Here is a 12,872-nt window from a genome sequence, read left to right on the forward strand (position 1 = left end):
TTCTATGGACTATTATGATATTGTACATACATGTATCTGTCAATCTTTCTACTCTCATAGGTACACTTTTCTGTTGGATTAGTCTTTAAACTTTTATACCTGATTTATACATTTATTAAATAGTAAATCTATCAGTATGTATCTGATATGTACACAAGGTGTAATAACTTTAGTATATATATGTGTATATCCATGGCAGAAAAGCAGGATACGTCATGCATTTGATAATGAAATGAATTTATTAGTGTGTGAACCTGGCATATTAACAGTGTTGTAGCAAATCTGCACTTTCGTCACCGTACATATCTGATATGTACATTGAGGTAAACCTGTCAAGCTGTGCACATTAATATTGTCAACAACAGAAATAACTTTTCCAGCTTTACGATAATTAGATGCAGTTTCTCACCACAAAAATGCAGCAACAGATAGCTGGAAAAAAAAAAAAACTTTCACAGCTCAAAATGTAATTGTTCACCAATAAGTGCCAGCTGTAAATTTAAAGTGCAATGTACATGACATTATTTCCTTTTTATAGAAAGAACTCCCTCATCATGCCGAACTGTTTGAAGTCCAATGACAGTGACTGCACCACAAATAGTCTACATTTCCTTGAAATATTTCCCAAAAAGACATCATGTGTGCAAATATTATATTTCCTGGCAAAAGAAAAAAAATGAAGCAAACTGGTCATACATCTAATATATAAAAAAATTAGAAATAAAAAAAATGCTGCGTTTTGTGTCCATCATTGTATGTGGAAAATTTGAATTACAATATGAAAACATTTCACTTATGATTCAGTCATCAATAAACTTCGAGCAGCAAAAGTTTTTTTTTTCATTTCACAATGATGTCTTAGGTGTACATGTATTGACCTTACAGTTGTGTTAAGTAATCACAGTGTGTGTGCTCTTTTCACCCAACATCCAGAGACTTTTTCCATTACAATCTCTTCTAGTCTTTATTGTAACTCATTTGCTGTGCATTGTGATCAAACAGTGTACATGTTATACATCTTGTTGCTGCACAAAATATTTTTATTTATTTATTTATGTATTTATGTATTTATTTATTTATTTATTTATTTATTTATTTATTCATTTATTTTGTAATTGATCGCCTGTGTGTTTGAAGTTGAGCACTTGTGTGTCGAGTGTGTGAGTATGCACCGTTTGCACAAATACGGAGTGGACTTGGAGACCACCCACTCACATACAATGATTCTTTGGAGTTTTATTGTCAGTTTCTCAGTTGGTTTTATACATACAGTTGTATAATGAATGGGTATTATACAGATGAACAGGGGATTTGTTTTTTTCTCCAACAACATCTTTTTTATGACTACTGTTTGAAGGGTGACAACATTTTTATAATATTGGAAACAATACTAACATTGATTTTGTTTGAAATGCATGTTGCCTAGCATTGACACATTTCGAACAAAAGACTTTCAAGAGTAAGACTCCCCAAATAGGAGATATTCTACTTGTTGTTGTTTTCGTTTGCTATTGCATGATATGTTTAGACTATATAAAGCGTAGTTGAACCCTTCTTGCAGTCTGTGGGTGGAGGTGCTAAGTATGGCTTCAGGGAATTAGCTGTAGTTAGAGATGTTTTACTGAAGGCTTTTAGGCCGTCAAGCCAAGCATATGGCATGGAAGCATGAGGTTTTGCACCAAGAGCGAGCTCTGTGCTTAAATTCAGTATGTTGGTGTCTTGTTTTTCCTGTTTTCGGTATTGTTGACGTCCATGCAGCACTTAAATTTTAGTGTGATAACTCTGTGTGATTTTATTTTAAAAAGAAAATGAAATTGACTCATGGGTAGAAAATACTTACAATCATTGAATGTCTTCTTGTAGATAAATTGATAAATTGGTTAAAACAGTACTTGTGACAGTTTGAACATCCAGTGTCATTCAGGACTTAAATATTCTTGAAGAGCAGGACTGGTGAAAAAAAAAAAACTGACCTAAAAAACAACTAGTTTGCAGGCTGTTTCATTCCTTATTATCTACAGTTTCAAGGATTCATGCCACAACACTTCATAAGTTAGATGCACATTAATTTCATATTGGTTATGAAAAGTATACTGTGTCAGTCTCTTTGGGCTAAAGACAAGGTTATGCTAATTTTTCTTTCGATTAGATTATTTGAATTCATGAATATACACACATACAATTATCTTCTGATATATCCTTACATTTTTAGTGGTGATTTGTTAGTTATTGTTGCTTAAATCAGAAATTTGCAGAAGCTGGTTCCTATACAAACATACAGTGGGTGTCTATAAAAATAATAGATTATAATTCACATGGATGTAGGGAATATATACTTTCATGGCCCCATATCGATAGTCTTGCTGCATTGAGTTTAAGATGTGATTTATAACATTTTTTAAGTTGGGTACTCTAGCTGTGTACAATATACGTGTACACATCTATTATAAAGATGAGCAACCATAGCAACTCCAACAATGCACATATTGACACTCTTCTTTCTTCTATTCACAAACCTCGCCACCTGTGCTGAACAGACGGGGTCAGAGTTCATAGGTCGTGCACTGATCAGGCCGATTGTCAAGATGGTCGACGATGTGTATGAGAAGCCGCTGTTCCCTCCAATGCTCCAGTGGCACAACGTCTTCCGTGGCCAGAGCCAGGGGGGAGAGCTGCTTGGAGCTGTGGAGATGTTGCAGGTAAGTTGCTTCCAAAGTGGTATATACTGTATGTCCAAATAAAAATTACAACGGGACCCTCTAAACGATAACTTTAAAAATAGTGATTCTATCCAAATGCAATTTCAGGGTATGAAACTAAGACTTATTACCCACATCTTACAGAAAACCCCATTCCATTTGCTTCAGTGGTCAAAGAGAAATGAGGATCTATGTAGAGCATGTCAGGAATCCCTTCCCTGCGAGTTCTGTCCATTGTTCACACATTAGTATGCAGTTTCTAGAAGCATCCAAGTGCTAAACTTGGAAGAAACAGACCCATGACATATTGCTTTACAATGATCCTGTACGTTTCTCTGTGACCACTTGTTAACTGAATTGAATGGGGTTTCCTGCAAAATATAGGTAAGATGTTTATATTTTAGACCCTGAAATAGCATTCAGACAGTTTAATGATATTTAAAGTTATTAATTTGATAATCCAATTTCATATATATATATATATATATATACACTGTATATATATATATATATATAATTTTTTATTTTCATTTTTTTTGTACATATATGTACAGTACATTGTACTGTAGTGCATAGCAACGTGCATTTTTATTTGTGTACAAGTATTTGCACATGTGTGTATGTGTGTTTGTATTTATCTGTGTATTGACAACACTATTATCTAGTCAACTCAGAGAGAGGTCAGTATCACCAAGTGTTTAGTGTAATGATATTACCTGTACAGATGCAAGATGCTGTTGCTGTGATATTAATGTTTAGTTGTGCAGTGCATATGAAAAGTTTGACTGCGAATTGGGTTAAGCACCATTATTGAACACTCTAAAGTAAGTCCATCATTAGATAAAACAAAATAAAAACTTTCCAGTGATATCTCACTTTTTATGTAACAAGGAAATATTCTTAAAGTTAACAGCAAAAAATCCCATAATTTTCCATTATTTTCAGTGTTTTCACAGAACTTTAATTGCCAGAATCTCAAATTCACAAGCATGGAGTTATTAAAACTCATTTTGCAATTCAACTTCATATATATGTCCATGTGTTCATATGTATATTGATTCTCTTGGCATACACTGTATCAATCAGTCATGCAAATCAGTGTAGTGACATGCATAAACATCACTGGACAGTGATCAGGTTGCATATCCATTAATTCTGAGTAGATCCACGTTGATCAGAACATTGCCAATTTAAGCACAAATAAAAATAATGAGCTCAAATAGTATTTGATTCAATTTCTTTGATTTTACCGCAGCCTGACCAACATGACTGTCACAACTTCAAACATTGTGAAATCAAGCCCCCTGACCTAAAGAAAAAAAAAGAAACAATATCAAATTTAAAGGCATTGTTTACCATTTGCAGGTGAAACGAAAACCCAGCCTTAGTGCTTCAAAATAGTTTTGACATGTGAGTATAGGGATAGAAACATCCAGTAGTAAAAAGTTAATCGGTATAATCAGTGTTAAGTGTTGTAAAATATACAAAATGTGAACAATAGTTATAATAAAATTGTTTATAGGCTAAACCATCTTCAGTTGTGGTTTAATGAGAAAATAAGTGATATCTCCTTATATTTTCGGCTTTATTGCAAAATTTTTGTATGGTAATGTGCGTCAAATGTGATGACTCGGAACATTTTTTTGCATCACTGTTCCCAAAGGTAAACAGTACCTTTAACTTCTGACCCTTGACCTCCCACATCAACAGCTGACCAAGACAGCGAACACACTTCCTGCCGGGATTCCTGTCATTGAGATCCCGCCCTATGATGAGAAGAAGAAGGAGTGGCCTGTGGTCAACATTCCCAAGGAGATTAAGCCACGCCTTTGTCGCTTCAGACTTGAGGTAAAAAAGAAGAAGAAGAATAATAATGATAATGATATAATGATAATAATGATAATAATAATGATAATAATAATAATAATAATAATAATAATAATAATAATAATAACAATGATAATGATAATAATAATAATAATAATAATAATGATAATAATAGTAATAATAATAATAATAATAATAATAATAATAATAATAATAATAAATGATAATGATAGTAATAAGGTCTTATTTATCCACGGTAGCCTCTTCAGTGTTGCCATTGTTCTACCAGAGGGCCCTGTAATTATTATTACCCTAGCGTTGCTAGGTACCCATTTATAAACCTGGGTCGAGAGGGACATAGTGGGTAAAATCATCTTGTCCAAAGATGCAAGCACTGGGTGGGAATCGAACTCGGATTTTTTGATTGGGAGTTCAGAATCTTATCCACTATGGCACAATGCCCCAAGGAAGAAAGGAAAGATATAAAGGAGATGACAGATTTGCAGCGACAATTGTTGGATTTTTATAATGAATTCAAATTTTATGGAATTCTCTTTTCTATGAACTTTGTAATCAACTATTCAACCACCTGTTTTAAGTTGATATAACAATTTGTGCATGCCTATATGCCTCGTAATCCTAGACCTATAGAATTATGCAAAAACTTGTAACATGTTTGTGAATGATCAATTAGGGATGCTACTGCAAGTGCCTGGGCATGATCACATTACGTATTGCAATAATTGCATTTCACTTTGTCGTTTCAAAGTGATTTTGATAGAAATAGATAAATGTATGAAAAATAGGAATATTTGCTACAGAAGTGTGCTTCAGAAAGCTTGTGCAGTTTTGCCATTCTTATGCTGGATACACCACATATTTCATGAGGTTTTTATTTTTGTGAATTTTACTAGTTGGGTGCTATTTCACAAATTTAAGAACACTCAAATATATTAACCCGTTGAGGACGGGCTGATTTTGCTACAACACACATTTCCCACAGACACCTACCCAAGTATACTCGGGGCTTGTCCTTAACGGGTTAAGACTAGTCACAACGGAGGCATGCACAGGTACACAGTGCGTGTACATTGTGCTTGATACGATCTTATTGTCCCCGCCGAACGAGTTCGAGCAGGGGACTATGAAACGGGCTCCGTACGTGTGTGTGTCCGTGCGTCCGTCCGTCCGTGTGTCCGTCCGTCTGTCCGTGTGTCCGTGTGTCCGTGTGTGCGTCCGTGTGTGATCAAAATCTTCAATTTGCTACTTCTCTGTCATTTATGAGCCAATTTTGATTCTGTTTGCTTTATATGATAGCACTACATGGGAGCTTTGAAACTTCTACACAGAATTTCAGTCGTGACCTTTGACCTTGACCTTTGACCTATATTGTACATTTTGCTACAAAATGCTACTCCTTCGCCATTTCTAACCCGATTTCGATTCCGTTTGCTTTATGTGATGGCACTAGGTGAGGGCTTCAAAACTTCTACACAGAATTTTGACCTTTGACTTCTTTGACCTTTGACCTTGATTTTTGACCTGTATTGTACATTTTGCTACAAAATGCTACTCCTTCGCCATTTCTAACCCGATTTCGATTCCGTTTGCTTTATGTGATGGCACTAGGTGAGGGCTTCAAAACTTCTACACAGAATTTTGACCTTTGACTTCTTTGACCTTTGACCTTGATTTTTGACCTGTATTGTACATTTTGCTACAAAATGCTACTCCTTCGCCATTTCTAACCCGATTTCGATTCCGTTTGCTTTATGTGATGGCACTAGGTGAGGGCTTCAAAACTTCTACACAGAATTTTGACCTTTGACTTCTTTGACCTTTGACCTTGATTTTTTTACCTATATTGTACATTTTGCTACAAAATGCTACTCCTTCGCCATTTCTAACCCGATTTCGATTCCGTTTGCTTTATGTGATGGCACTAGGTGAGGGCTTCAAAACTTCTACACAGAATTTTGACCTTTGACTTCTTTGACCTTTAACCTTGATTTTTGACCTACATTGTACATTTTGCTACGAAATGCTACTCCTTCGCCATTTTTAACCCGATTTCGATTCCGTTTGCTTTATATGATGGCACTAGTTGAGGGCTTCAAAACTTCTACACAGAATTTTGACCTTTGACTTCTTTGACCTTTGACCTTGACTTTTGACCTATATTGTGCATTTTGCTACAAAATGCTACTCCTTCGCCATTTCTAACCCGATTTCGATTCTGTTTGCTTTATGTGATAGCACTAGGTGAGGGCTTCAAAACTTCTACACAGAATTTTGACCTTTGTCTTCTTTGACCTTTGACCTTGATTTTTGACCTATATTGTACATTGGCTACAAAATGCTACTCCTTCGCCATTTCTAACCCAATTTCGATTCCATTTGCTTTATGTGATGGCACTAGGTGAGGGCTTCAAAACTTCTACACAGAATTTTGACCTTTGACTTCTTTGACCTTTGACCTTGATTTTGTACCTATATTGCACATTTTGTTACAAAATGCTACTTCCGGCGGGGACATATGTTACGCACCGCGTAATTTCTACTTTTCCTTGTTTTGTTCTGTACTCCACGATTGCAACTCTAAGCACTGGCAATATTTTCAGTATGTAACAAATATTTTTTAAATACTCAAAAAGCTGCATCACTTCGGTGATCCCTCGCATTTATCCCCAAGTTGAATTATCCTTCGGGTTTATGCCAGGTTTAAGTGTGCGCGTGTGTGTCACCCACAAACACACTGCTATAGCTTCTGACCATCCGAGCATTGAGAATTAAGGGTTTCTGGGACGAACACTGAACTAGGGCTTTCTATTGCTCAGTCGGTAGAGCACCGGGCTAGCAATCTGGAGGTGTCGGGTTCGAATCCCGATGGAATCCCATTTTCTTTGCTCATTTTTCCACTGGCAATATTGTCAGGAAGTCCTGACTTGCTGTGATATTTACGGTGTATACAGTAAATGGAACATTCACACTCAAAAGTTGATTTGTACATCATCTCTAGATTATCGTACCTCTGTGTTCACACGCTCCCAATGATTGTTTCACAGATACTCTTCTGGGGTGTGAGAGAGCTGAAACGCCTCCAGCTCATGACGGTGGACAAGCCGCGGTGCGACATCGAGGTCGGAGGCCACACGATCCAGTCCAGCATCGTGGTCAACGCTCAGCGTAATCCAAACTTTCCCAACAATGTCCAGATCCTCGACGTGGTCAGTATAAACTTGATGGTTTTCTTTGTGTCTTTTGTTTTTTGTCATTAGGTACTTATGCAAAAACTGATGATATATTTGTGAATGATCAATTAATATGCTATTGCAAGTGCCGGGGTATGATCACATTTTGTATTGCAATTGCATTGCACTGTGTTGCATCAAAATGCCTTTGACAGAAATAGATAAATGTCCCATTTGTCCCATATTTATGTATGGTTTATCATTAAACGTATATACTATCTATGCATTAAAGAAAGGCTTAGACTAAAGAAAAAACAACAACAATATGCTAAGACAAGTGCTATCATAGCACCAAGTTAGTAGTTGCACTCTGAAATATTTGTTGTGTATGACATGTCCAGAAGAAGTTTTGGTTATCACGAATGATCAAGTGGAAATAGAGAGAGGAAGAGAGAAGAAAAAGAAGAAGGAGGAGGAGAAGGTGGAGAGATAGTCTGAGTGAATGTGGAGCTCTACATCTCAGCTGTAGTCTCAAAACAAGAATGCTGTGCAGCTCCCAACTGATGATGTCATTGCTGTCACTAACTTAAAGGACAAGTTCACCTTCATAGACATGTGGGTTGAGTGAATGCAGCAATATTAATAGAACATATCAATGAGAGTTTGAGCAAAATCGGACAATCCGTTAAAAAGTTATGAATTTTTGAAGTTTCTGCTCAGTCATGGCTGGAGGAAAAGACTACTATAGCTTGTGATGTCACATGAGTACAACGATATAAAGAAAGAATAAAGAAAATTCAACATATTTCCATTTTTCTCGCATAATAAAAGAACACTCGACTTCTCTCTTTCAGATGGCAGGGGGAATAATATTACCCTTAACATACGTCAGTAGCAAGTCGAAGAAATGTGCACTTTATTCAAAAAGTAAAGTTTTGTGAAATTCTCTTTTTATTTTCCTTATATAGTTGTACGCATGTGACATCATACACTGTAGTAGTCTTCTCTTCCAGCAGTGACTGCGCAGATACTTAAAATATTCGTAACTTTTGGACGGATTGTCCAATTTTCCTCAAACTTTCACTGATGTGTTCAACTAATATTGCTGCATTCTCTCAATCCTTATGTATATGAAGGTGGACTTGTCCTTTAACAATCATTCACACAGCAATCTTTTGGCATACATACACGGCCACATAGTGAAAAAGCAGTTGAAATTTTTCTGCAACAGTCTGTGACAGTATGAGCACAGAGAATATATATATATATATATACAGTATATATACATATATATATATATAATATGTATATATATATTTTTTTCTTTTTTAAAGTCTTTTTCATTCTACAGTGAATTTTTTTTTGTTTGTGACAGATGAGAAAATTGTTTCCTTGATGGTGTTGTAACTGTGCTCTTGTAGATTGTAGTAGTCATCATAGTTTGGATTATTCCATAATACTTTCTTTCTAAAGGCTATAGTTATTTTCTTCTTTTTTTGAAAAGGAGTAATCTATTTCATATATTAGAATCTTATTATCTAAACAAACAATTTCTTTCCAATGAACTAGCAATACATGGTGTTCACACATGAAATTTTTACACATAGCTTCTTATAGTTGTCATGCAGAAGATATTATTATATAAAATCTTGCATGTATTGTAAAATTTCTCCATGATTTAAAACTCTTGCCAGGACTTGCCCGAGAATGACCTCTACTGCCCACCGCTGACCATCCGCCTGGTGGACTGCAGACAGTTTGGCCGCTTCACACTGGTCGGCACCCATGTGGTTGGCAACCTCTCGTCCTACAAGCTGGTGGAGAAGGAGGACGAGGAACCGGTGGAGCAGGGTGAGTTGGCCACCCCCGTGGTGTCTACGTTGGTAGAGTCTAACATCACAAGAATTCATAGAATATACACTATTCAGGATAGTTACAGTTTGCTGTATTTCCAGTATCAAAATAGCATTGCCCTTCGAAAGAATTAAAGGGTAGATTCCTTTATTCCAGTGATAAAAACATTTTGGCTCAAGTTGACGACCCCCATGTATTTTTAGGGAGTAGTAGATTTCAGCATTATACTGATGATAGAAATCTGCAGAGTGACTGTGAGTTGACCACCCCTATTGCATTAAGTGGTAGATTCCACTATCAAACTGATTGACTTGTTCTCATTGAGGTGGCTGTGCCTATAATAGATTTGTGGTACTAATTTTATTTACAAGATGGTAAAACCACGCAGGATGAGTTTTACATTGTCATGGCAAGATTGTTTAGGGAAAGTTGTATGAACATCCCTACAATTCTACTATAGTAGAGGCCATCTTGATAATAGTCCGTATCATTGAAACGTACACACCCATGCATTTTCTAGAGCCATCTGTCCAAAGGTTGCTAACAAGCTTGCATTGCTTCCTTAGCAACCAAGTGAAGCAACTCATTTAATCCAACATATGAGTACAACCTACTTTCCAGTGATGGCAGAGGTGCACCAGAAATGTACTATCAATTTTATGTAGTTTCTTCCCCCCCCCCCCCCCCCCACACACACACACAAACTGAAGAAAGAGAATGTGATATGAGTATAGCAAATTAGTTATAAACTCGATCGCTCATAAGTTGCACTGTCATCAAAACATGAATATTTGCGGAGCGAAACACTAAGCTGCAGTATATGTGTTTATTTTTATGTACCAATGCAGACATGTTTGATAAAGTATGAAATAAAACAGAAAAACAGGTATACTTTTAGAATTCAGTCCTGCAGTCAACATTTTTATGATTATAGTGTCAATATGATTTCAAGCTGGTATCCTGTTAGGTTGGATAGGAAATTGTTACAAAAAAAAAACATCATATGAAGTGGAGCCACGTAGAGTTGCAAATATTCATGACTTTTGAAAGGTATCATCATAGATAAAATATGCAGTCTGTTTGATGCAATGCCAAGCATATCATAAGCAAGCCTGCCCATATTAGAGTGTTGAAAGTAAATTTGCAGAGTTCCACTGTTCATTAAGGTTGTGAGATCATAATTTATTTGCAGCACAATGTAGGTGATCTCAAATCCCACCAAGGTAGCTATAATAGCAGACTTGCTGCAATGCAGATAGAGAGTTCACATTCACAAGGTACATGCTGTGTTCATTTTGATGGTTTAGTCCAAGTTGTATCCAAACTTCCAGCCATTGTGCTTCCTTTTCATCATTTAATGGAAACAACAATGGCAAGCCAGCCAGTTTTCATTGAAAAAGTAATGATTTCTTTCCTTAAACCTCTACTAACACCATCACCACAAAATAAAAAATTGAAATGATAATGATCTATAGTATGAAGGAGCCAATGATTTAAGAATAGAATTAAAGATGTTAGACTTTGTTATATTTTCTCATTTTGCAGCACATCCGCCAACTCGATGTACGACTTTGAAATAGCAAGAAGTTGAAATAATGAGTTTACTCAAATGTTCTTTTCTATGTCAAGTGCTGTATGTTTGTTTAGAAATGTCTTAGATCTGTTTCTGACATGTTTATCTGTTTGTGTGTGTGTGACGTATGTACCACTTTAGCCATCTTTTCCGCCATCAAGAATCCGTTTGCCAAGCTTGGTAGGTTCAACCAACATCTTTTCCTGTCAAAACTTTTCACCCAAAGATTCTCAGCTCCATCCCATTCCCTGTAATATTTATATACTAGTGTAATGTACACGTAGAGTTGTGTTGTTTTAGCCAAGTTTTGTGTAACTATTCTCTCTCATGTCAAGCATGCATCATGTATTCAAGTGTTACACTCTGATTAACTGTCCAATGTAATACCAGTGCCTTGTCTTTTTTTTTTTTTTGGTCTCCTGATAAATTTTCATGTTTTTTTTTCAAAGATTATGTTCAGCTTTTCTTAGACTAGATTGAAAATTTCTCATACAAAGTGTAGCATGATTAATTATTTAACAGTCCGAGGCTATGTTTAGAAAGAAAAAATCAGCAAAGCCTAATTCAGCTCCATCATTAATGTATCATCATTTTTCATTGAAAAAAAATGCTTGCAGAATTTCACTGGAACAAAGAATTTGCTTAGACTTTGTAGACATTAAATAATTGTATTTCTAGTTAGTGCACAAGTTCATGTGTTTCCAATCTCTGGTATTTCTCTTATAGCTGTATTTAGATGCTCAGATCACTTCTCATTTTAACCTGTTGAGGACGTACTGATTTTGCTATAACACACATTTTCCATAGACACCTGCCGAGTATACTCGGGACTTGTCCTCAACGGGTTAAGGAATCAAAGTTATCTCCAAAAGTGATCTACATTTCCTCAAAGCCAAACTTGTCATTGCTAGACAGACTAAATCATAACAAAATGCAGCTAACACATGTGAGGGTTTGTTCTGACTATTCGGTCTTTAAATCCTTTTTTTTTTGGTTGCTCTGAACTCATTGGCATTTCAGTTGTTTCAAATAAGTGAGATCTTTCTCCCATCTTTGCTGTGCAATATCTTTAAGTCAATTTTGTTGCATCTAGTATAATTTCATAATTATTCAACCATTCCGTTTTATTTAAATTGATGTGTGTGATTAAATTCCTGGTTCTGTAGTAAAATAGGTGTTACCTCCAATACTAACATGAACAAAAAAAAAAAAACAAACAAAGCGACAATGCAGATAATTCAAATGAAATATATTCAGCAGCTACACACAGTAGATAGTTCCAGTCTTTTAATTTTGTTCTGTTTCATCTTCATTGTCTATTTGCATTGTTGTCTTTTTAAATTGAACATATCAGTATAAATGATTATTAACTTGGATAGCATTTGTAATCAATCAACAGAATTAACCTATTGGCAGTGAGGGAGTGCTTTCAGCAAACAAACAACAAGCTCAGCAATAACAACAACAGCAAAAAAAAAAACAAACAACAACCCAAAAACAAAAACAAATACAACCCCCCCCCCAAAAAAAAAAAACCAGCTGCTACATTTAATAGAATTTAACTGTAATATCTGAGTATGCTGTATTTATGACAAGCTATTCCTGTGCAGCTTGTTAAATGTGCAACAAACATAGCACATCTTCCTTTAATAGTCGTGTTCTTTGAATCACCCCTTATGTTTTAGACTACTGTAAAAGTGGATATTTTTGCGCGACTAATTTTTTGGC

General features: G+C 35.7%; 1 protein-coding gene across 1 annotated transcript in view; it reads left to right on the forward strand.

Moving 5' to 3' along the window:
- Window positions 1–12,872, forward strand: part of LOC139715629 (otoferlin-like) — a 141,286-nt gene that overhangs the window by 61,511 nt on the left and 66,903 nt on the right. The window contains exons 26-30 of the mRNA XM_071627189.1: window positions 2,538–2,699; window positions 4,410–4,547; window positions 7,592–7,753; window positions 9,412–9,682; window positions 11,286–11,324. Coding sequence (XP_071483290.1) covers window positions 2,538–2,699; window positions 4,410–4,547; window positions 7,592–7,753; window positions 9,412–9,682; window positions 11,286–11,324 — 772 coding nt within the window. The remainder of the gene's footprint in view (window positions 1–2,537; window positions 2,700–4,409; window positions 4,548–7,591; window positions 7,754–9,411; window positions 9,683–11,285; window positions 11,325–12,872) is intronic.

The sequence above is a fragment of the Diadema antillarum genome, unplaced genomic scaffold (assembly GCF_040938485.1).
Source record: "Diadema antillarum isolate AM-2024a unplaced genomic scaffold, OU_Dant_1.0 scf00000006, whole genome shotgun sequence".
Classification (NCBI taxonomy): Eukaryota; Metazoa; Echinodermata; class Echinoidea; order Diadematoida; family Diadematidae; genus Diadema; species Diadema antillarum.